Below are 23730 nucleotides of genomic sequence, written 5' to 3'. Positions count from 1 at the left end.
CAACTGTCACATTGTCCGAAGCAGTTTATGTAATCCTCTATCTGTTACAACTGTGTCACATTGTTTGAAGCAGTTTATGTAATCCTCTACCTGTTACAACTGTGTCACATTGTCCGAAGCAGTTTATGTAATTCTCTACCTGTTACAACTGTGCCACATTGTCTGAAGCAGTTTATGTAATCCTCTACCTGTTACAACTGTGTCACATTGTCCGAAGCAGTTTATGTAATCCTCTACCTGTTACAATTGTCACATTGTCCAAAGCAGTTTATGTAATCCTCTACCTGTTACAACTGTCACATTGTCCTAAGCAGTTTATGCAATCCTCCATCTGTTACAACTGTGTCATATTGTCCTAAGCAGTTTATTTAAAACCTCTATCTGTTACAATTGTGTCCCATTGTCCTAAGCATTTTTTTTATGATCCCTCTATCTGTCAGAACTGTGTCCCAATTGTCTTAAGCAGTTTACGTGACACACTATCTGTTTAATTTTTTCACAATGTGTTTCTATTGCTATTACAAACAGGGAAATAACTTAAATTAAAATTAGATTTTAATGCAACTAAGAAACAGTTTTTATTTGAATTTAAACATATCACGTTTTTCATCTAGTAAACAGTTTTAGTCCTTCGCGTACAAGTTTAAAAAAAAAAAAGCACATTTTGCAGTAGTCCTGCAAGAGAAATAACAGAACCAGAAATGATAAGTGAACCATACTTTATTTACAAAACTAACAAATGTCATTGTACATGTAAAGTAAACAGCAAAGATCTCTTTTTTTCTTCTTCTCTCTTTACTGAGGGTAAAATAATGTATATCAAAAAAATGTACAAAACATACAGCTGCCATCAAACTGATACACTGATTAAAAAATACTCCTTCACATAGAGTTGAGAAATACGACATGAAATAAGTTACCTACAATAGTTTTAGTTTTCGAGTGCTGACAGTTTCCACACCCTTACAGTATAAGTGGACAAAGGAAGACTAAAATTTGTAAAAACTTAATTGTTTATCCTGATAGATAGCCATTAAATATACTTATGTGTTCACATTCCACGGTGCAATAAGTGAAATAAGACAATGGTTAAAAATAATTACATTTTTTTGCAGATATATAACGATTTTTGTTTACTTCTTCCTATATATATATACAGCCTGATAAACAGCTGAAACCAGAAGAAACTAAGTTCTTTACAAGACAATACATAAACAGTACAGTTCTTCTCTTTAATATTTCAATGTTCTTTTATACGACAGACAGCAAAAAAAATAGAACACCTGTAGACCAAATATCCATCAGGAATTAGGTATTAAAACACTATTATATCATTTTTGTATATGTACTGCAAGTTTTACTATTTCTTGGGTGAACAGTATAGAAAACAAATTTAGAATTTACTTTTATTCACAATTTGCGTCAGAAAATTAAGAACAGAATTATAGAGCAGTTCCACTTTATAAAAACAGATATAAACCATAACTATACATTCACACAGTTCAGCAAAGTAGAAAACGTTATGTTCTCATATAAACCTCAATGGTATAATAAAAAATAACTTGTACCAAAGTGATGATCACCCTTCCTCTATATTATACAAAACATTTTAAAATTTCAAGTGTATCAAATATATGTATCATGGCAAAAAAGTTCCTAGAAAAAATAATTACATTTTGAGATTAAACAGGAGAGATAAAAATATTTTCTTTCATTATAAAGTCAATTAAAGTAGCAGGTTTGGTCATCCATACTTCACCTAATGACATTACCCATTGAGCACAAAGCAAAGACACTACAGTTGAGTCTCACTACTACTATACATTAAACACTGGTATTTCCACATATCTTAAAATATTTGTATAAAAACAGTTTGATTAACAAAAGATACAAAACATGCAAACTATATTTAATTATTTCCGTTACTGAGAATTCTCAAATGTCGTTTCTTCATTTGTTACAACAAACTTTCTTCAGAACTTCTGCGAGATTCTACAGCGATGTCTCACTTCCAGAAGGTGGCAGTGTATTCTGTCCACTATCTGTACCTTCTAGCATAGCAATTCGTTGTTTTAACAGTTTTGTCTGGAATAAAAATGTTACTTTTTAAAAACCTTGTACTGTGTAGCTTGCATACTTAAAATAGTTTCCCTTACACTGCTGACAACATTAGTTAGGAAGTATTCACCTAGGTATGAAGTATTCATAGAAGACGGACCTTATGGAGTAAGAATTATCATTTATTTAAAACTTTGTTGTAAACAATTTATCAAATGCAGATGTCATATAAATAAATACAACAGATCCACATATATTCTGTATGTACTTTACTTTTTTGAAGGATGAGAGACATTTAAAGTACTAAAAAGTAATGTCTTATTTTTCTATTCTCATGAAACAAAACTTAAAAAAAAAAGCTTATGGATGTTGCAGGAGCTAACCCTGACATACATGGTTACAGGGACTAATATATTGTATTGACAGGACCACATACAAACTGAAATCAAATTTGCCTCTAACAGAAGAAAATGCCAAATGAGCTATTCAAAAAGTGTACGTATATATATAACCATATTAATGTTTTCAAGTTTTGAACCAGTGAGTGATAAAAACATTAACTTTAAGTGTAAATTACCTGAGCATTATGCCTCTCTGACATTATTACCATCTGTTGCTCTAACTTCTTTATTCGTGACTGGTTCTTCTTTTTAGCCTTCTCAAAAGCTGTTACCAATGCACTGAAGTAAATTTTCACTAAGTTAGACAAACTCTTTATATATATGAACAAATAAAATTCAAGTTTACATAATTATTACAATTATTTTCTTTTTAAAAAGAGAAAGGCTTAATAATAAAACTGATCACTGAGCAAACACTCAACTGGGAACTGATTTATGTAGTAAAACACCTGTTCATTTATACTATTACTAATATCCATCTCAATGTTTTATAGAATATTAAAATATTAATTAATTTTAGTGCCAAAATCTCTAGATGTTATTAAAATAAAATCAAAACATGACTAGGAAGAGAGACCTTGACAACTATCTATAATTAAAACAATAATTTTAAGACAAAAATATTTATCTATCTCTTACCTAATAAATAAATACTAAATATTTATGGCAGTACATAACAACCTTTACAAAACTGGAATGAACAAACAGCAAATGAAAAATAACAACAATAATTTTGGTCATTTAGATTCTAGATGTTGAGATAACTTAATTGTAACATCAATTTAAAATGTTAAACAAAAGCAGTTGTTACCAACTGAAGAGTGATCAGACTTAAAACTTATCTTAAATATATTCCAAACATCTTAATTGTGTAAGAAAAGTAATAATATGATGTATATTTTATAACCATAATAATCAGTACTTTTCTCTGACCTATAAAAATTTCTCTCACAAATAAGTCAACTTGTAGACAACTTAAAAATGATCATTAACATCATTATTTGATACAAAAAACATTAGCTACACATACAGCTTATTACACTAGTCCTTACTAATTACATTTTTGGTGGAGATATATATAGAGAATAAACTAAAAGATTGGTTAACCTGTTTGCTCTTTTCAGATCATTTACAAAGTCAGCTGACTGCTGAGCACAAAGTTCAGACTTCTTAGTCAACTTCTCTAACGTATTCACAAGTTCATGGATTCTTGTTTTGTATTTACTTTCTCTATGAAGTGCCTCTACCAATTCATTTGAATCAGATATTCCAACTTCAGGCTTCTGAAAAGTTAAAAAACGTTTTTAACTACTTTAATATGACAACGGCTCAATCACTAACTTATGACTAACCATTAACTTAACAAAAGGTATTCTCCTAATCCATATAAAAGTGACAATTCTTACACTGAAAACAGAATTTTTAATAATTAAGTAACATTATACAAAACATCCTTCTTACTACAAAAGTCACTTGGTACTTCAAGTTCGAGCACTTTGTTGTAACTCTTACTAAAAACAGCACAGTATATTCTTCAACAATGCAAAAAAATTTACATATTATTATCCCTTGCATAATAACATACTGAATATATTAGTATCTTTTTTTGTTCACTAACCTGGATTGTTCTCAACTTCTCTACAAGCTGTTCCTGTTCCTTCAATTCAGTCTTCAGGTGTTCCATGTGCACAAGGTAAGCTTGCTCGTGAGCCTCTCGGCTGGACAGCTGTAGCTCAAGTGCTCCCTTTTCCTTCTCAAGCAGATAAACCTGGGCTTTCAGTTCTGCTTTTTCTTCCTATAAGATTCAGGTCATAATTTTTTACAGCATAATATTCATGACAATATTACCATTACACTTGGTCAATAAACATAATTAATACAGCAAGTAACAGTATCAATCTATTATGAAACATGCATGCAGGAATGTGGTAGGTGAATGACAAAATCCAAGGGTCTTACTTATAAGAGTACATAGTTAACAGCTACAACATTTAAGATGATGACAAAATACTAACAACTAAAAAATTACCAATTAACTATTTCACAACGATCTTCTGCAATTTGCAGAAACCCATTTGGGAAAGGATACTTGTGCAATAATTCTGAGAGTTCTTAATGTAGACTTACAGAAACTGGTGAGATTTTGTTAAAGACTATATATCTTGTACACAAATAATGATGTTATTTCAAGCCTTTTTACTAAAAATATGTTACCTATTTATTGTGATTAATTGTGAACTTGGACTCTAATTACTTCAAGTGCACATTAATTTTCATTTTAAGTTCAAAAATACTAGAACCTCCTAGTATCAAAAAATTTTTAAAGTCGATGTTTTTATTTTATTTTTCTCTATCATATTACAGTGTAACAAAATGTTCAAAATTAAAAAATGTAAAAATGTACATACATTTAAATTTTTCATAAAATATCTTAAAAAACCATCTCTTGGTGATATTTGTAGTTTCATGTTATTTCCTTTTCAGGGTATACTTATCATACAGTCATGTTGAGAATTGAGGAAATGGGTGGGAAAATTTAAATGTTTAAACCTTTCAATTATGCATTATAAAACATAAATAATACATAATTAACCAAGATATAAAAGTAAAACCTTAACACAATTTAGCTATCTCTCTAACTATAATATATTTAGGTAAGACACAACCATAAGATCTATCGTAAAGAAATCAGCCAACAATACTACCAGCAGTTATGCCTACCTAATGGCAAATGAGTACCGATTCTGAAATAACTATTGTTGGATTATAGTGTAAAATGAGCTCTTTCTAGTAATTATAAAAAAAACGTGTGAAATAAGTGCATGTGATTAGTAAATATCAAGAATATATATATATATAAAAGGTAGGCATGGCAACTGTCAGGGTTTGGAAACATTTATCTCTAGTTTCAACCAAAATTAGTCAATAAACTTTGGAACATATATTTTAATAAGGCAAGTAAATACACTTATTGTCTAGACATACACTTACAGGACTGGAGTTTTTTGATGAAGGAGACCAAGAGTGCAAACGTCGAGATATTTCATAGTTCGTGTATCATGACAACAGAAGTGAAGCTTTAGTACTTTTTTTAAACAAACGAATTAAACCTAAAATAACATAAAACTTAAAATTTGTGATAATATTAATTTAACTGGCATACATTGATAGTCAAGTTGTTTAACACAAATGGATACCTGCTGCAAATAGTTGATACCAAAGAACTTGAAACAAGATCATAATATCCAGTTTATTTATTCATCAGTATCTATGCTAGTTGCATTGTTGCCTCTTGTGTCATACTGATTACTCTAAATAAAATATAAAAATTTGTCAATGTTCCATACTGAGTACATGAACTCCGATGCTCCCAGAAACCTACCTGAGTGCTACTTTTTAATATATTACTAACTGTAGGCACTACACTAACAACTTGCTATTGAGAACTTCCTTACCTAGCCCTGTTCATCCTTAAAATGCTGGCTAGAAATAGTAGACCAACATCCTAATAAGTGGGGCTGCCACTCTTGAGGTGACCACACAATAGCTAAAAGGATACAAAGATACCCTTTCACCATTAAGAAGTACCTCACAAGCCTCAGCAGCACTGCAAAGCACCAACAGTGCCTAAAAACAAAATTCTTCACTTGGGTCTTTCCATGTGAAGAGCATGCATTTAATCACTGAGCTAACTCCATTTTAATTTGAGACATTTCACCTCCGTAACAACTACACAAATAAAAATCATGCAAGAAAGTTTTCTCAAGAGAGTTATGTGTTGACAAGTGATAGACAGCCATCACAAGCATAATTGGTCACCACAAGATCTCAGATCTTTCTATGAAAAATAAACATTTAGTATCACTGGAACCTAATGACTCTGGGAAATGTAAAGATTGTGCAGCGAACAAAGCAGAAAATGACAGGAGATAAAAATAACCGTGGAATGTCTTTGTTGAAGAGGGAATTGTCCTACTAAAACACAAAATACTGTATAGTGTAAGCAAAAAAGAAATACATAAGGAATAAACAGTGCAGCATAAAGCCAGACATTTTATTTTACTTCCAACACAGACCATAATGTTTACTTTGTGAGCAGACCAACTAAAAAAACAGTACCTTGATTGCCATGAGCTCCTGCATTAAAACAGCATTCTCAAGATCAAATTTTTGAGAATCCAGTAAGTTTGAGGGTTCATGGCAAATGGAATCAATATGAATACTTTCTAGTTCTAAAACAGTGGTCTTGAGTGCAGAACGCTCAGTCTTAAGCTGTTGGATGTAGTCTCGCAGCCGTTGTTCATCGACTTTTGTGAACTCTCCATCATAACCACTAGAAGTAGAACTGGTAGTGCTTAAAACAAGAGGGGAAAAAACAAACTATTTAATCAAATGTTTCAGATACATATTTGTACATGAAATAGTGGATCAACTTATACTATACTGCATGAGATATTAAGACAGGTTAAGATATGAGAACAATCTAAAATGCACAAGAAATCCTTACCAAATATATAAATAAAATTTCAGTAAATAGTTCAATGTGGTGAGTTTTTTTACATAGTTATTTTCAAAATAAAGCAAAAAAATTAAAATAAAAAGTATTCTATCTTGTGGGTGGATACCTCAATTTTTCGTAGGTTATAAATAAGTTTTGCATTATCTCAAAGTTCTAATTATGTACTCTATTTTCAATCCATACCTCATAGTATGACTGTGAGATGATACATCTTCCCAAGGATTACTGTTAAAACCAGATGTACCAAAGGCAACTCCATAACTTCTGTCCACCTTCTGGAAGAAGCTTCGAGCAACATTTTCTGCTGATCTGCGATTGTCATTAGCCCTTTTAAGGAGAGCCGTCACTTCGACTTCATTGTCATCACTTATCCCTTTTACTAGCAAGCAAAAGTGCAATTTAATTTTAGTATTTTTTTATGGAAAATATGATAAACCTACTGAACAAAACTAGTGATCAACACACAATAAAATACAATATTAAATCTGTGCTCAACATAAACTTATCTTTACACATTAAAATACATTAGAATAATTTATATATTATTTTTCACTTCAAAACTGCATTTTTCTCCGATATTTTTTGTATGATTCACTAAAATGTTGCAAAAATTTAGTTTGATATTCCATCTTTCTGATATTAATGTGAAGAGAAACACTTGTAACTAGTAACCATTTATACCAAATACTGTGAATAGATCCGTGATGACGAAAAAATCTAACGACGACCAAAGAAGGTCAAACGTTGTTCGCTCCTCTAGTGCTTTCTCTACCCATACCAGCCGTTTTTTAAACATATAACTGTGGATAGATGTATGTAAAAACTTGTCTATTTACACTTGTATTTAACATGGTTTTTCATTAAACTGATCAAAAACTACGAAACATGTAAGGGCTGAGACAGTATCTTAATATATCCACACTTTTTTGGAACCAATGCATAGGTTTAGACTTACTATAAAATATGCCAATACTTGAAGAAATTAGTATTTATTGCCTGTTGTTAACACTTGTATTACTATGTTTTTTTTACTCAACGATTCCTAAACTGACTCTTATCATCTCATCAATCCACATACCATATCTCTGTTGTAAAACAAAGAATCAAAACATTACATTAAAAGCAATTTTGGCACCTCACCATATTGTTACAGTCTATGTTGTCAGTTGTGGTCATACTCTATCTGACAATCATGCATCATGACAATAACCCTGCAGTGTAGTTTCCATTACAGAAGGCTTCATCATAAGGAAATTATGCCCAATATGTATCATTCCTCCCTTCTTGCTTTCAATAATTCTTCTAGTGTGTGAGAATAATGATCTCCCAGGACTAATGTCATTAATCTGATCACACAAATCCATTGGAGTCATGTCTTCTCACATGACCAAAATAGCATGACTACCTACTTCTTTCTCCTACTGCTTAAGGTATGTGATAATTAAAGGAGGATACAACTGATAGATTTATCTTAGTGAACTCAAACCCTATTCACTTTCTATAATCCATTTCATATACAGTTTTCCAGGACTCATTTCAACATTCTGATCAACAAGAATCCATAGGAGACACAATCAGAAGACTTATCATGGCAAATTCATTCCCAGTTGGCCTTATTTTTATACAAAATCAGTATTTATGTGCAGAACCAAAGGTCAAGAATACTGGTCTGAAAATAAATGGAGTTCATCCCAACCTTTCTATCCACTCTAAATTGTCTCCTGACATGCTATCCAGTAGTGATCATGAACACCTTATAAAAATGTTTTTAACATGCCATGTGATACTTTTAGAAATTCTTTCACCTACTAACAGGTTGAAAATAGCATGAGACTCATTAGTTATCAAGATACACATACTGCCATTCATCTCCAACTAGGTACAATCCCATAGTTTTCAACAGTTGGTCTCCTCTTCTTGGGACAAGTGGATCATTTCCCATGTTGATCTCTGTTTAAAGAATTTTCACTTGTTACAAGACACACCACCCATAACTGTTGCAGTTATATTTTTGGAAGGTCTTGGTGCCACCCAAATCGATCCATGTTCCTGTGTATTTCTCTGCCATTGAGTACACAGGATATTTGTGTCAGAAAGGCTGTAACATACCCACCCCTGTAACATACCCACCCCTGTAACATACCCCTCCCAAAAGCAATCAATTCTTTTTGCATCACTTCATCTAAGAAATATCAAATAAAGTCAGAATGGAGTTTTGATAAACAACATTCTTCTACTGAAACTTTATATTGGCTGCGGTTGTCACATGTCTTGCTCATTTGCATATTCAATATTGTTTTAGCATAACATATTTAACCTGTTATAATTGAAACTAACCATGGATGCAGATACCACCAGTTAGGAATCACTGTACCAAAACACAAACAGTCATAATTGTATTAACATAAAATATTTTGCCAAGATAAACAAGTCATGAATTTATATAATGCTTGGGACATTCATTAACACCAAAAAACTGCAAGATACGTAACTGTACCTTTATTTTAATACAACGTATGCCTAATAATTTCCTTTTCATGTTCTAAACTTTATTTTACTTCACAATCATGAAACCAAATTTTTATTGTAACAAATGAAAACTCATTATAAAATTTAAACTAATCTATGTTTATGGAGGTAGTACACATCTCTAGTGAACAGAAAAATCTGTAATATCAATAACCAAGCCAGTAAGTAATATGCAATTCTTGAAGTTGAGTACTTACACTTTGAGGAATTAACCCCTTAACTGCAGAGTTTTATGAAATAAATTATCAACTATTCAAATTTAGAAATCAGTTGGGTGTGTTCTGCTGGCTGTTGCTCAAAAACATTAAAATGCACCTTAAGTGCAACTGTAGAACACACCATATGGTGTGCTTTAAAGAAGGAAGAATGTTTGAAATAAAATCAAAGTTAACAGAAAAGAGTTTGCAAAAGTACAACTGACTAAAGAAAAAAACTTTCTTCAATGTCCTTGGATAATAAGATGGAAACATTTTTTATCATGAAAAACTTCTGAAAACTAGAGTTTTCAACAATTAAGATTCAATAACCCAAACCTCTGAAAACTTTATACACCTACAAACATGAGATAAATACTAATTTTAATGTTAGGTCCATGAATAGTCCAGGAAAATATGAAAAAGACCAGGTAAGAATAAGAGAATAAAAAAAAAAGTCCATGTTTTAGAGTGGGTACCTTTTTTACATTCACAATATAAACTTTATAAATGTTATTTCTGTAATTAGAACTCTTACAGACTGTTCTATTTTTGGAATAATGTAACTGTTTATTCACATCAAGTCAGTTCTACATGTACAATGTATGATACACTCTTCAAGCTTTGTTCTCTTGAGGTAACGTGAAGGTGAAGACTGATGGTACAACTTGTATTTCAACACACCTATTTTAGGTTTAACAGTAAAAAATAGTGTATGAAAATAAGTGCTACCTACTTAGAGGAATTCATATTAAACAATAGTACACTAAGAATATACAACTTACCTAAGGCACCAAGACCTGCAGCTCGACAGTTGGCAAAAAGGAGACCTTGTTCTGTTTCTATCAGAGCAAGCAATACTTCAAAAGCTTCTATGGTCTGTTCAGTGCATGAGATTGCCAGTTGAAGGGCTGTGTTATTGGACTCGTACTTTCCCAAAAGTACACTCATTCGGTCACACTGACCACGGCTCTCTTCTAGAGTGATGGCCAGTAGATCATTCTGGGACTTCAGGTGTTCAATTTTGCTGTTTAGCCTTTCCAGCTCAACTTCAAACTCGCGAACTTTAGATTCAGCAACAGCTGAGCCCGTAGAGAACACAGACTGAAAAATTTCTTGAGTATGAGAATCTTCTTGAAGGTGATGGACTAGATGTTCTGCTATTTTTGTTGTAGAGACCTGGAAAGTAATAATGTTACAAAATGTACCACCAATAGACTTCTACTTTACGTCAGTGTTAAGGTATGGAACACTACATTTCTATCAGTTTCGTCAAGTAAAACTTTACAAAATGCATGCTTATCTACTGTATAAAACATTTTCTTAATTAAAGCTAAAACAGTATTTCACATACAAACAGGGCCAAATTATTAGTTAGGCACATTAGGCACAGTGCCTAGGGCCTACAAAAACATGAAATTTTTCCTTAAAAGTTAATCTTAGAGGACCAAAAAATAATAAACATAAAAACATGAAATACACGTTTTACTGTAAAAACTTTATTACATCTTTAAATTATATAATATATTTTTGTATATACATATTAGTTTGTATATTCACATAACTATACAGCCAATATTCAACTACAGTGCTTTACACACACACAAACAGCAAGTACACATTATACATGTATAAATACTTAAATTTCAAACTAGAATTTACAATTTATATATATCTACCATTTATCTAGGTTTTGGTTTAACTTATACAGCTTGTAGGGCCTACAAACAGAAGGTGACTACGATTGTCTTTATTTGGCACTGAACACAAACTTTTCAAAATATTTTGTCTCCAAATGTAGAAAAGGTTTTATTGAAGAAAAAAAACAGCATCAAAGTTGTAATTTTCAACATGAAGAATATAAAACATTCAAGATATTCAATTACAATACTAAATAAAAAAATATTCAACATCTTATATTGAGATATTGAAAATGTTACAAGACTGTTAAAACAGTACAATTTAACATTACAATTAAATGTTACAAGACTATTAAAACAGTACAAGTTAACATTACAATTAAATGTTACAAGACCATTAAAACAGTACAAGTTAACATTACAATTAAATGTTACAAGACCATTAAAACAGTACAAGTTAACATTACAATTAAATGTTACAAGACTATTAAAACAGTACAAGTTAGCATTACAATTAAATGTCACAAGACTATTAAAACAGTACAAGTTAACATTACAATTAAATGTTACAAGACTATTAAAACAGTATAAGTTAACATTATAATTAAATGTTACAAGACTATTAAAACAGTACAAGTTAACATTACAATTAAATGTTACAAGACTATTAAAACAGTACAAGTTAACATTACAATTAAATGTTACAAGACTATTAAAACAGTACAAGTTAACATTATAATTAAATGTTACAAGACTATTAAAACAGTACAAGTTAACATTACAATTAAATGTTACAAGACTATTAAAACAATACAAGTTAACATTACAATTAAATGTTACAAGACTATTAAAACAATACAAGTTAACATTACAATTGAATGTTACAAGACTATTAAAACAGTATAAGTTAACATTATAATTAAATGTTACAAGACTATTAAAACAGTACAAGTTAACATTACAATTAAATGTTACAAGACTATTAAAACAGTACAAGTTAACATTACAATTAAATGTTACAAGACTATTAAAACAGTACAAGTTAACATTACAATTAAATGTTACAAGACTATTAAAACAGTACAAGTTAACATTACAATTAAATGTTACAAGACCATTAAAACAGTACAAGTTAACATTATAATTAAATGTTAAGACTATTAACACAGTATAAGTTAACATTATAATTAAATGTTACAAGACTATTAAAACAGTATAAGTTAACATTATAATTAAATGTTACAAGACTATTAAAACAGTACAAGTTAACATTACAATTAAATGTTACAAGACTATTAAAACAGTACAAGTTAACATTACAATTAAATGTTACAAGACTATTAAAACAGTACAAGTTAGCATTACAATTAAATGTTACAAGACTATTAAAACAGTACAAGTTAACATTACAATTAAATGTTACAAGACTATTAAAACAGTACAAGTTAACATTACAATTAAATGTTACAAGACTATTAAAACAGTACAAGTTAACATTACAATTAAATGTTACAAGACTATTAAAACAGTACAAGTTAACATTACAATTAAATGTTACAAGACTATTAAAACAGTACAAGTTAACATTACAATTAAATGTTACAAGACTATTAAAACAGTACAAGTTAACATTACAATTAAATGTTACAAGACTATTAAAACAGTACAAGTTAACATTACAATTAAATGTTACAAGACTATTAAAACAGTACAAGTTAACATTATAATTAAATGTTACAAGACTATTAAAACAGTACAAGTTAACATTACAATTAAATGTTACAAGACTATTAAAACAGTACAAGTTAACATTATAATTAAATGTTAAGACTATTAACACAGTACAAGTTAACATTACAATTTAATGTTACAAGATTATTAAAACAGTATAAGTTAACATTATAATTAAATGTTACAAGACTATTAAAACAGTACAAGTTAACATTACAATTAAATGTTACAAGACTATTAAAACAGTATAAGTTAACATTATAATTAAATGTTACAAGACTATTAAAACAGTACAAGTTAACATTATAATTAAATGTTACAAGACTATTAAAACAGTACAAGTTAACATTACAATTAAATGTTACAAGACTATTAAAACAGTACAAGTTAACATTACAATTAAATGTTACAAGACTATTAAAACAGTACAAGTTAACATTACAATTAAATGTTACAAGACTATTAAAACAGTACAAGTTAGCATTACAATTAAATGTTACAAGACTATTAAAACAGTACAAGTTAACATTACAATTAAATGTTACAAGACTATTAAAACAGTACAAGTTAACATTACAATTAAATGTTACAAGACTATTAAAACAGTACAAGTTAACATTACAATTAAATGTTACAAGACTATTAAAACAGTACAAGTTAACATTACAATTAAATGTTACAAGACTATTAAAACAGTACAAGTTAACATTACAATTAAATGTTACAAGACTATTAAAACAGTACAAGTTAACATTACAATTAAATGTTACAAGACTATTAAAACAGTACAAGTTAACATTACAATTAAATGTTACAAGACTATTAAAACAGTACAAGTTAACATTATAATTAAATGTTACAAGACTATTAAAACAGTACAAGTTAACATTACAATTAAATGTTACAAGACTATTAAAACAGTACAAGTTAACATTATAATTAAATGTTAAGACTATTAACACAGTACAAGTTAACATTACAATTTAATGTTACAAGATTATTAAAACAGTATAAGTTAACATTATAATTAAATGTTACAAGACTATTAAAACAGTACAAGTTAACATTACAATTAAATGTTACAAGACTATTAAAACAGTATAAGTTAACATTATAATTAAATGTTACAAGACTATTAAAACAGTACAAGTTAACATTATAATTAAATGTTACAAGACTATTAAAACAGTACAAGTTAACATTACAATTAAATGTTACAAGACTATTAAAACAGTACAAGTTAACATTACAATTAAATGTTACAAGACTATTAAAACAGTACAAGTTAACATTACAATTAAATGTTACAAGACTATTAAAACAGTACAAGTTAACATTACAATTAAATATTACAAGACTATTAAAACAGTACAAGTTAACATTATAATTAAATGCACAATGATCAACAAAAAATATCCTATGAACATCTAACTTACTCCCAATGTGGAGATTTGTGATCCAAGTATCTGACCATCACCGCGCTCCATCTTCCTAAGTCGTATCCTTTCTGCCCTTTTAGCAACAGGGACCTCTTCTTTGGAAGTGGGAGTTCTTTCTCCAGTTGAAGGGTTAATCTTTGAAGACTTATTTAGTACTGGAGAGCCACCTGTCTGAGAACTCTGAGACTGTAAGTACACTAACTTTACCTGCATGTCTCGAAGCTGTAAAATAGAAATATTTTTTAATATTAAAGTAGTTCTGAACAACAATTATTTAAAGTTAAGATATCCTTTCATGATCATACACACGATTTAGGTTGTAATATAAGTGTGAAAAAGTTTTACTCATAATACGTGTGACATAAACTATGATTGTGTTATTGGTGTATAACTGTATTTTGTTTCTACACTAGATTCACTTTTTTTTTGAGAACTAGAAAATTAACCTTCCAATTACATTTCACACCAACATTTACACTGTTAACATCATCTTATGTGGCTTCATTATTTACTCTAACGTTTTTATTTATTTTTCACAAATACATCCATTTCATATACCTTTAACTATTTTAATTAAGATGTTATACTGGTTAAAAAATTAAAATACTAATTTTATTTCATTCATATGTAGGTGGAATAGGATGGGGGAAAGCATGACCTATTTGTTAGTGCTTTGATCTCAAAAGGTTGAGGGTTTTAGGCTGACCCTTGAGTAATATACTTTGACTTAATTACTTTAGATTACCCAGCTGCAAGTTAGCTTGTGTCTCACCAACAAAAGTGTATCATGCCAGAGAAAACAGAAGTCAAATACTGGCCTCATGTATCTTTGGTCGGTTGGGTGTTTTATGGTGCTACGTAACTAGGCTATCTGCACCAAACATCCAGTAAAAAGATAAAATTAAAGTAAAATTATTAAAATTCATAAAAGTAAATTAAGATAAAACAAGAAAAAGTTTAACTTTTGAATTAAAAACATAAATAACATTAAATCCAATTTTTACATCTAGTCTACAGCAGTGAGAGAAAAATCACAGTAATACAAGTTGCAAAAGACTTTCTGTAGCATAACTGTAATTATCATAACTTACTAGGAAGACTAACAGGTAAGTTCAAACACCACTGTCAGTCACCTGAAGTTGGCCTTTCAAGCCCTGGTTTTGAGATATTTGACATTAAGGCCACTTTCAGAAAGTAAAGTAATACAAGTTTTAAAAGACTTGTAGCAAAGTTTCAATTATTATAACTCACCAAAATGACTAACAGGTAGTTCAAACATCAGTGTTAGTCACCTGAAGACAGAGATGGGTGTTGAGGTTGATTCATCAACTTTTTTAACCATGGAGGTCAAAAGACTTTTCATTTGATTTCTAAATGATTCTTTTGGAGAAACAGAGATATCCATCTGCACTCCCACTGTAGTACTGGAATGAAGTGCAGCAGTATATGTCCAAGATGAAGTTGTGGACAGCAATTTTTGAGCTTCAGGGTAAGTAATGTTTTGAATCATTTTCAAATATTGCACCTTTTTTCTTCTACCAATTCATGGAAAGAATGAAAGTAGGACAGGTGAAAGCCATTGCAATTGTCACAATGAAGATTCATTCAACACTCACAGGCATTGTGGTCCTTGCCACCACAACGAGTGCACGTCAAGAAACCACGACATGACATCTTTGAGCAACCGAACCACTGATACTTGAAACATCTGAGAGGGTTTGTAATGTATGGCTGTACTTTGCAATTAAGATAACCTGCCTTGATGGTGGCAGGCAGACAAGGTAATGTAAATGTCAGAATAAGGACATAGGGGGCCACCCCAAGGCTACCGTCTACAGGAATTCAAGGCTAAAGTGGTGTGTTAGGGTTGGACCCCTCAACCATCAAGATCCTCTCCTCCCCTTCATGGGTTACCACACATGGCAAACATGTGGATGGATGTTTAGATCCCAGAGAAGGTAAACTGAAAAAACAAAATCTTTCCTGAAAGGTCCCCTCACCACATACAGGAATCGACACCGAGGGTCATGTATCTTTTGAGGCACAACAAGGATTAACTTACTTGAACATATTTTATTACTGAAAACATCTGACATTTTTACATAGAAAATTAATCCCTTTACAGTGAAACTATGTGAATATAGTAAGGTTTAGACTCCTAAAGAAAACTGTGTGGATTATACAAGCTTACCAAAAATAGAGACAAAATAAAAAAATTCAAAGATAAGCACCAGTACAGCTAGAAGCATTAAAAATGGTGTTTCTCCAAAAGTACTGAACAGACAGTAACTCTCTTCCCCTTGAATATAACACTGAATAGGATTTTATTATTTTACCTTTTATGATTAGGTGTCGACGTAGTCAGTATTTTGTTTAGTTATTGAAATGCTTAACCTTCAAAACAAAAGACAGCAATGTATTTTTTCAACTGGCACCATACAATTAATTGCTTTAAGTTCTACATCCAGAGCTAAGAAGCAATTTCCTTATTTTATTGTTTTCATGCATGCCATTTAAGATGTACTTTATTACGGTATTACGTATTAGATCAATAAATTCTGGTCTATTTGAAAAATTCTATGTAGTCAGACAAACAAATCAAATTCATGTGGAAGTAACTTATTTAATAAAAGTACAGGTACGTAACTTTAATAAAACTATATGTAAAGCAAACAATAAATTATGGTAATGATGTTTATAACAAAGTACAGGGTATAAAATAGTTTCATAAACTAAAGAAAAGACAGTCATATGAACAGTTTAAAATGTTAGCAACATTATACTTTTCAAGGAAAAATTACACTAAGTACAACAGAAACTCTAAACAACAATTTAATTCAAAACAGTTTATTCAAATAAGATGTTAAAATGCATGTTTTACATAATGTTTATACCTTTTGCCACAGACAATCCTCGTCTTCACGACAGTTTTTGTAAGCTTCTTGCATACGATTCAAATCAGTTTCCTGCCTTCTTAACTGTTCCTGTAGAGCAGTGTTTTCTGCTCTAAGTTCCACCATCTCTTCTTGTAACTGTGAAATCTGAAGGCTGTGACATGATGTGGCTCTGTTCTCTGTTAGTCTGGCAACCTGTCCATAAACCATCAACCAACAGAAATAAAGAAGATAAATTCTTTGAAAGGTTGTTTGGTTGTTACAGTTTATTCATAAACCATCCCTAATTTGAAGTGACAGACAAGAAGAACAGCAGCTAGTCAACAGTGCCCACCATCAACTCTCAAGTTATTCTTGTCATACTACATAACAGGATTTGACTGATGCTTTTATAATGACCCACGATCCCAAAGCCTACTTCACAATATTTTAAAAACGTGGGAACAAGATGCAACTCCAGCTTCATAGTATGGAAAGTTAACCACTGGACTATCCCAACCTTTCTTTAAAAGTACATTCAGTTCAATTAAGTAATTTAAGTTTGCAAGTCTTAAAGATTGTTTGAATTTAAATTATTCTAATAAGAACCATACAAAAGAATGTGTGTAAACACATAGCTCTTATAATATTTTATCTTGAATGCTTTTGGCAGTGGTAAGCAAACGTTTTATTTTTGCTTATAAGGTTAAAATCCACTTACCTACATTAACGTGTCACTCACCAGTCTTCTAACACACTAATTGCAAGAGTACCTGTCCCTATAAATCATCAGCTAGAAACTCATTTTCTGTATGGATACCAGAAACTCGCAACACACTTACTTGGAATGTTCTACCTTCAAAGCTATCATTGTCAACCAACCCACTGTTGACCTCTTCTTTTTTGTGGCAAAGAACTTTAGTGGCTTTAACAGGAAATTCTACTTCATGAAACCTTGGATGTTCAGCATTCAGTTCATTTCCTTAATGGTAAAAAAAAAAAAAATCACATTGTCAGGAAGTTCAAAAGTTTAGCCATTAGTTACTTTGCAGTATTAAACTTTGCTGATAATTCAAAAACAAACAGTAATCATCTGAATAAATCATGCAATAGGACAAGATTACATTTTCATGTAACAGACAACCTAACAGACATTCTGTTTGTATCCAATAAATACATCACTAATGGCACAGATTTCAGTTTTGTTCATAAACATGGTTCACCTTTTTCACTATATAATTCATTATTACCTGTATCTTGGCTTTGTGTTTCACTGTACTTGGATTCATCTTCAGATTGTTGACTAAATTCATCTTCCTCTCTAAAAGAAAAGTAAAATGAAATTTCACCCGAGGAAAATTAGAAGAAAAAACAAAACACTCCAGTTTCCCACGTAATGAAGCAAGGTTAAAATACGTTTCTTTGTTTTTAATTATATAAAAAACAAAGAGGGAAAGATTTTCTCTAAAGTATAGACAGGTCTTCAATTTTCTTCTCAACATAATGAAAATAAAACATTAGCCATCAATGAAAACAAACCAGTAGCTCACTATAGAAACAAGAAACACTGGTTTTCTTAATTAATATCAGTAAAAACTAGTTTAAATTAACTTTAGTCTAACTGATAACCAAAATAATTAACTTAAAAACCTAAATCAGTATTTTCTCTCAATTGAAAAACATATTTAAATAAGGTGTGTGTGTGTGTGTGTGTGTGTGTGTGTGTAAAAGAAATGGCTCAAAAACTATTATTTACATTACTTGTCAATAAGTGATAAAAACACTGCACAACAAAGTTCTTGCTTCTTGAACACTGTTGTGTGTTCCTTATAGATTTTTGACTACACACCCACAATGACTACATACCTACTGTTCACTGTCTGCAGCCATTTGTGAGAAAGCAGTTATTTTTAAAGAGGTGTATTAAAGTGAAAAGTAAGAATACAATAAAATAAATAATGCTAAAATTACTTCTTCTAAACATTAACTACCATCCTCTGACCTTAGACCCTCTGAAAATTCCTACAGTGGAATAATAACCAGCCTTTTCTGAAAGTGACATATTTTATATTAGATCTATGAGAAGGGTAATTTTCCAAACCAAATATACCTTGTTAGTCAAGATTATACCTTGCTCTAAACACATCAAAAGTAATCTATTTTATTACTATCTTTTCAGAGGGTTTGTTGAAAAATTTACTAAGTTCAAACCTATCTACTGATATTCATCACCAATAGCGTTAAAGATGTCTTATGAAAACAAAACCAAGTGTTAATGATGGCCACAATACACAGTTTAATGTTTACTAATTAAGAAATTGATTACTACACATTATTTTGTACTTTTTCATACTATGTTACTATTTATATAATAAATGTTTTACACAGTAAACACTACTATTCTCACTTAAGACGTTTTTTGTAAGTTGAATAATGTATAAGGGAATAATTTTGTCTACCTTACTGTACTATTCATTGAGATTGTTTTTGTCTCTTTTGGATAATTTGTAAAAACTACATGGTCATCACAAATATCAACTGATAGACTACAGTAGGATAAGTTGAATAGTTAATGAGAATAGTTTTGTCTACCTTACTGTACTATTCATTGAGATTGTTTTTGTCTCTTTTGGATAATTTGTAAAAACTACATGGCCATCGCAAATATCAACTGATAGACTACAGTAGGATAAGTTGAATAGTTAATGAGAATAGTTTTTTCTACCTTACTGTACTATTCATTGAGATTGTTTTTGTCTCTTTTGGATAATTTGTAAAAACTACATGGCCATCACAAATATCAACTGATAGACTACAGTAGGATAAGTTGAATAGTTAATGAGAATAGTTTTGTCTACCTTACTGTACTATTCATTGAGATTGTTTTTGTCTGTTTTGGATTATTTGTAAAAACTACATGGCCATCACAAATATCAACTGATAGACTACAGTAGGATAAGTTGAATAGTTAATGAGAATAGTTTTGTCTACCTTACTGTACTATTCATTGAGATTGTTTTTGTCTCTTTTGGATAATTTGTAAAAACTACATGGCCATCACAAATATTAACTGATAGACTACAGTAGGATAAGTTGAATAGTTAATGAGAATAGTTTTGTCTACCTTACTGTACTATTCATTGAGATTGTTTTTGTCTGTTTTGGATTATTTGTAAAAAACTACATGGCCATCACAAATATTAACTAACAGACTAGGGTAGGGTTATTCAACTGATGGACATACTTGGCCTGCAAGGGACAACCAAGTAGCACACTAACAGTTAGAAAAAGAATTATAAAAAAAGAAAAATACCTAAAATAAATATGAGTTAAAAAAGTGTTAACATCATATGTCACCTTGTGATAAATATGTGCTCTATTTTTGATATCTCATGAATCAACCATATATGAACATTATCATCCATTCACTTCCAGTCAGCCACTCAGTGCGAATGATTTACTCAAGACAGTTTCATCAAGTGCTGCTCATAACATAAAATTAATTAAATATACTAATGAATCTAAGTTTATTTTTAAGAGTGATGTGAAATTACTCCAAATTGTAAAACAATTAAGAAATTAAAAAAATTAGTTTTGTTCCAGAATTACATCTTCATGTGTAACAAAGTCAATTTTCTTCTGTGAAGAAAACAAGTTCTATAATACAACTGTCACGACACTCTGATGTAGAGATATTTATTTCATGTTCACTCTCTTCAGATTTCAGTTTACACTTGTATAAAGGAATGGAACTTTGGTAGTTGTTCATGAGAAACTAAAGTACTTATCAGGTGAAAGAATCTCAGGTTATATCTTTCAAAACGCAAACTGTAAAGGACCACAATAGAAGAAAACATAACAACAGAGTTTTCTGCAACTTACTTGATGACTGCTGCTTCCTGGCTGTCTAACTTTCTTGACAGTTCAGCAATGATACTGTGAAGCTCTGTTAACCTTTCTTCATACCTCTGAGCTTGTTGTTCAAGTCGGTTTTCACTATCTCTAGCCAGTCGCAGTCTATCAAGCTGTAGTAGTTATACACCATTTTACAGTTTTTCAAAAATGCTTGTCTGATTAAGATTCACACACATTTATAGCATCAATATCTTTAGAAAAGTTTAAATGAAATGTTTAATGGTTATGATATTGCACATTTCTTACTGATTCCAGTATCACAAAAACAAACTTTAACCATATTAATGAAGTACCTTCTTCGACACTGGACAGGCTAGGTCACAAAACCATATTAATGAAGTACCTTCTTCAACACTGGATAGGCTAGGTCACAAAACCATATTAATGAAGTACCTTCTTCAACACTGGATAGGCTAGGTCACAAAACCATATTAATGAAGTACCTTCTTCAACACTGGACAGGCTAGGTCACAAATTATTCTTTAAATTATTAATTTACTACTACAACAAAAACATTATTTTAACCATGTTATTCTTTACTAACATGATAAACATTTGTATCAAATCAGTAAAGAAATAATACGATCAGAAATGTCAGTCTTGTCAAGATGTAATTACAACACTGTTACCGATTAGGATATATTTTTCCAGCTTGGATAATACACACATAATAAGTTAAAAACTCCCTTTACTTATTAAGTTACATCACCATTCCAAGTTTGCCCCTGAAGAGAAACGTTCCACCTTTTGGAGGTTCTCAGATAATAGAGTTTTTCATTTAACTTCTATGAAGAATTTAAAAGAAACCCTGCTATACATACTCTGTATGTAATTGTATGTGAGCAATACATAAATATGGCACACAAACTAACTTAGGTTCACCCTGGTTATTTATGTACTTATTGACAGAATGTAAAGTACATCATCCAACTTATTTTTTTTTATTAACTTGTATTTCAAGATGTATCCCTCTTTTCAGAACATCATGTGCGATAAATTGGTAACGGCTCGTTGGAGTTACATTTGTCATTCTTTTTTCATATTTCAACACTGAATACATTTGACAAGTATTAATTTACAATGCTATATTGACACACTTTCTTATCAATATCAAAATCAGTGACATTTACCTGAGCTCTGCTAACTTGTCTCTCCAACATATCTCTCTCTTGACTAACATGCTGAACTCTCTGGGTTAAATCTGATACTTCCTCTTTAAGTGATGCTAAAGCTGCCAGGTGGAGCTATGGAGCCAAAAACAAGCTTATTTTGCAACTTTCAGTTTAGAATATTTTTATATTATTAAAATTCATTAAACTCAAATTTTATTCACTCAGAAATATACACATTATTTCTGAAATCATACTTCAACTATTAATACTGATTAGTTAAACATCTATTATCATAACATTTAATCTCAGTATAAATTATTGTGTATGTTTAGATTTGTTTTTACTGGCAAATGCATTTACTGCACAGAAATCAATGGAACTGAGAAAAGAGGTGAAGGAGAGATCAGGTTTCATATTTAATTTTATTATTTTAAAGAGCTTGTCTCTTGAATAACTCCAGAATAAATTACTAGTATCAGTGCTACATGTTCTCAAACTCCCTATAATTTCAGACTGCTGTTTAAAGATAATTAAAAATACTATACATATAAACAATCATTCTGTATAATAAATCAAGCTCTTTCTTATTGCTTATTAACAGATAAGTATCATACAAACAAGGTTCATATAAGTCTTTTACTTGTGTTTCATAAGATTTATGTAATCTAAAAACATTAATACTTCTGTGCATACATATGCTACATTTATCCATTTTATTTACTGTGATGTAACTAACTCTTAAGAGAACAACTTATTATAGAAAATAATATTTTATATATATTTAAAACTATCTTGCTTGACATGTAATAACCTTCAATAGTAAAATAACAGTAGTAATGTTAGAGGGTACAATAATTCAAAGCTGATTCTACACACTCTGGTAAGTTGGTACATAAGTTTGTTCTTTATTTTATTTGTATGAATAATGTTGTTTTAGAACACACAGGACTTCAAAACAAAAACTGAAGCTTACCCCAAATTGCAAAATAAAGAAAAACATTGAACATAGATTCAGTGCTGCACACATTCATGTAACGGTCGTGTGAATTTTCTTACCTGAACTCTACAGTAGTTGATGAAATTACTTTTAAAAAAGCTAAAAACAATCATGTTTTATGGCCCTTTTCTAAACAAAAATAATAATAATTGTCATTGTCTTACAGATGCCTGTTTTATGTTCCTTGCATCTTTAAGAACTAAGTCATAATTATCTGTAGTTCTTTTTGATAGACTGTTTAGGCAGAGTATTCATGATGAAACTTTGTAGAATGGACAGCAACTGCCTGTTGTGGAGACACAAGTGTAGAGGACAATGTTTT

The 23730-nt window shown here is 30.4% G+C and overlaps 1 protein-coding gene across 4 annotated transcripts in view; it reads right to left on the bottom strand.

Moving 5' to 3' along the window:
* Positions 1 to 702: 702 nt before the first annotated feature.
* LOC143224889 (colorectal mutant cancer protein-like) overlaps positions 703 to 23730 on the bottom strand; it is a 48896-nt gene continuing 25868 nt past the window's right edge. For all 4 annotated transcript variants that reach the window (XM_076453321.1, XM_076453323.1, XM_076453322.1 and 1 more), the window contains 13 exons: positions 22430 to 22543; positions 21267 to 21409; positions 18635 to 18705; positions 18227 to 18366; positions 17406 to 17600; positions 14509 to 14733; positions 10487 to 10880; positions 7162 to 7357; positions 6579 to 6813; positions 4078 to 4254; positions 3567 to 3742; positions 2636 to 2738; positions 703 to 2085 (listed from right to left, as the gene is read on the bottom strand). In XM_076453321.1, coding sequence (XP_076309436.1) covers positions 1993 to 2085; positions 2636 to 2738; positions 3567 to 3742; positions 4078 to 4254; positions 6579 to 6813; positions 7162 to 7357; positions 10487 to 10880; positions 14509 to 14733; positions 17406 to 17600; positions 18227 to 18366; positions 18635 to 18705; positions 21267 to 21409; positions 22430 to 22543 — 2262 coding nt within the window. In that variant the 3' untranslated portion in view covers positions 703 to 1992. The remainder of the gene's footprint in view (positions 2086 to 2635; positions 2739 to 3566; positions 3743 to 4077; positions 4255 to 6578; positions 6814 to 7161; positions 7358 to 10486; positions 10881 to 14508; positions 14734 to 17405; positions 17601 to 18226; positions 18367 to 18634; positions 18706 to 21266; positions 21410 to 22429; positions 22544 to 23730) is intronic.

The sequence above is a fragment of the Tachypleus tridentatus genome, chromosome 9 (genome assembly GCF_004210375.1).
Source record: "Tachypleus tridentatus isolate NWPU-2018 chromosome 9, ASM421037v1, whole genome shotgun sequence".
Taxonomy (NCBI): Eukaryota; Metazoa; Arthropoda; class Merostomata; order Xiphosura; family Limulidae; genus Tachypleus; species Tachypleus tridentatus.
Note: the sequence above shows the minus strand (reverse complement) of the source record. Positions and strands in the feature narration are given on the sequence as shown.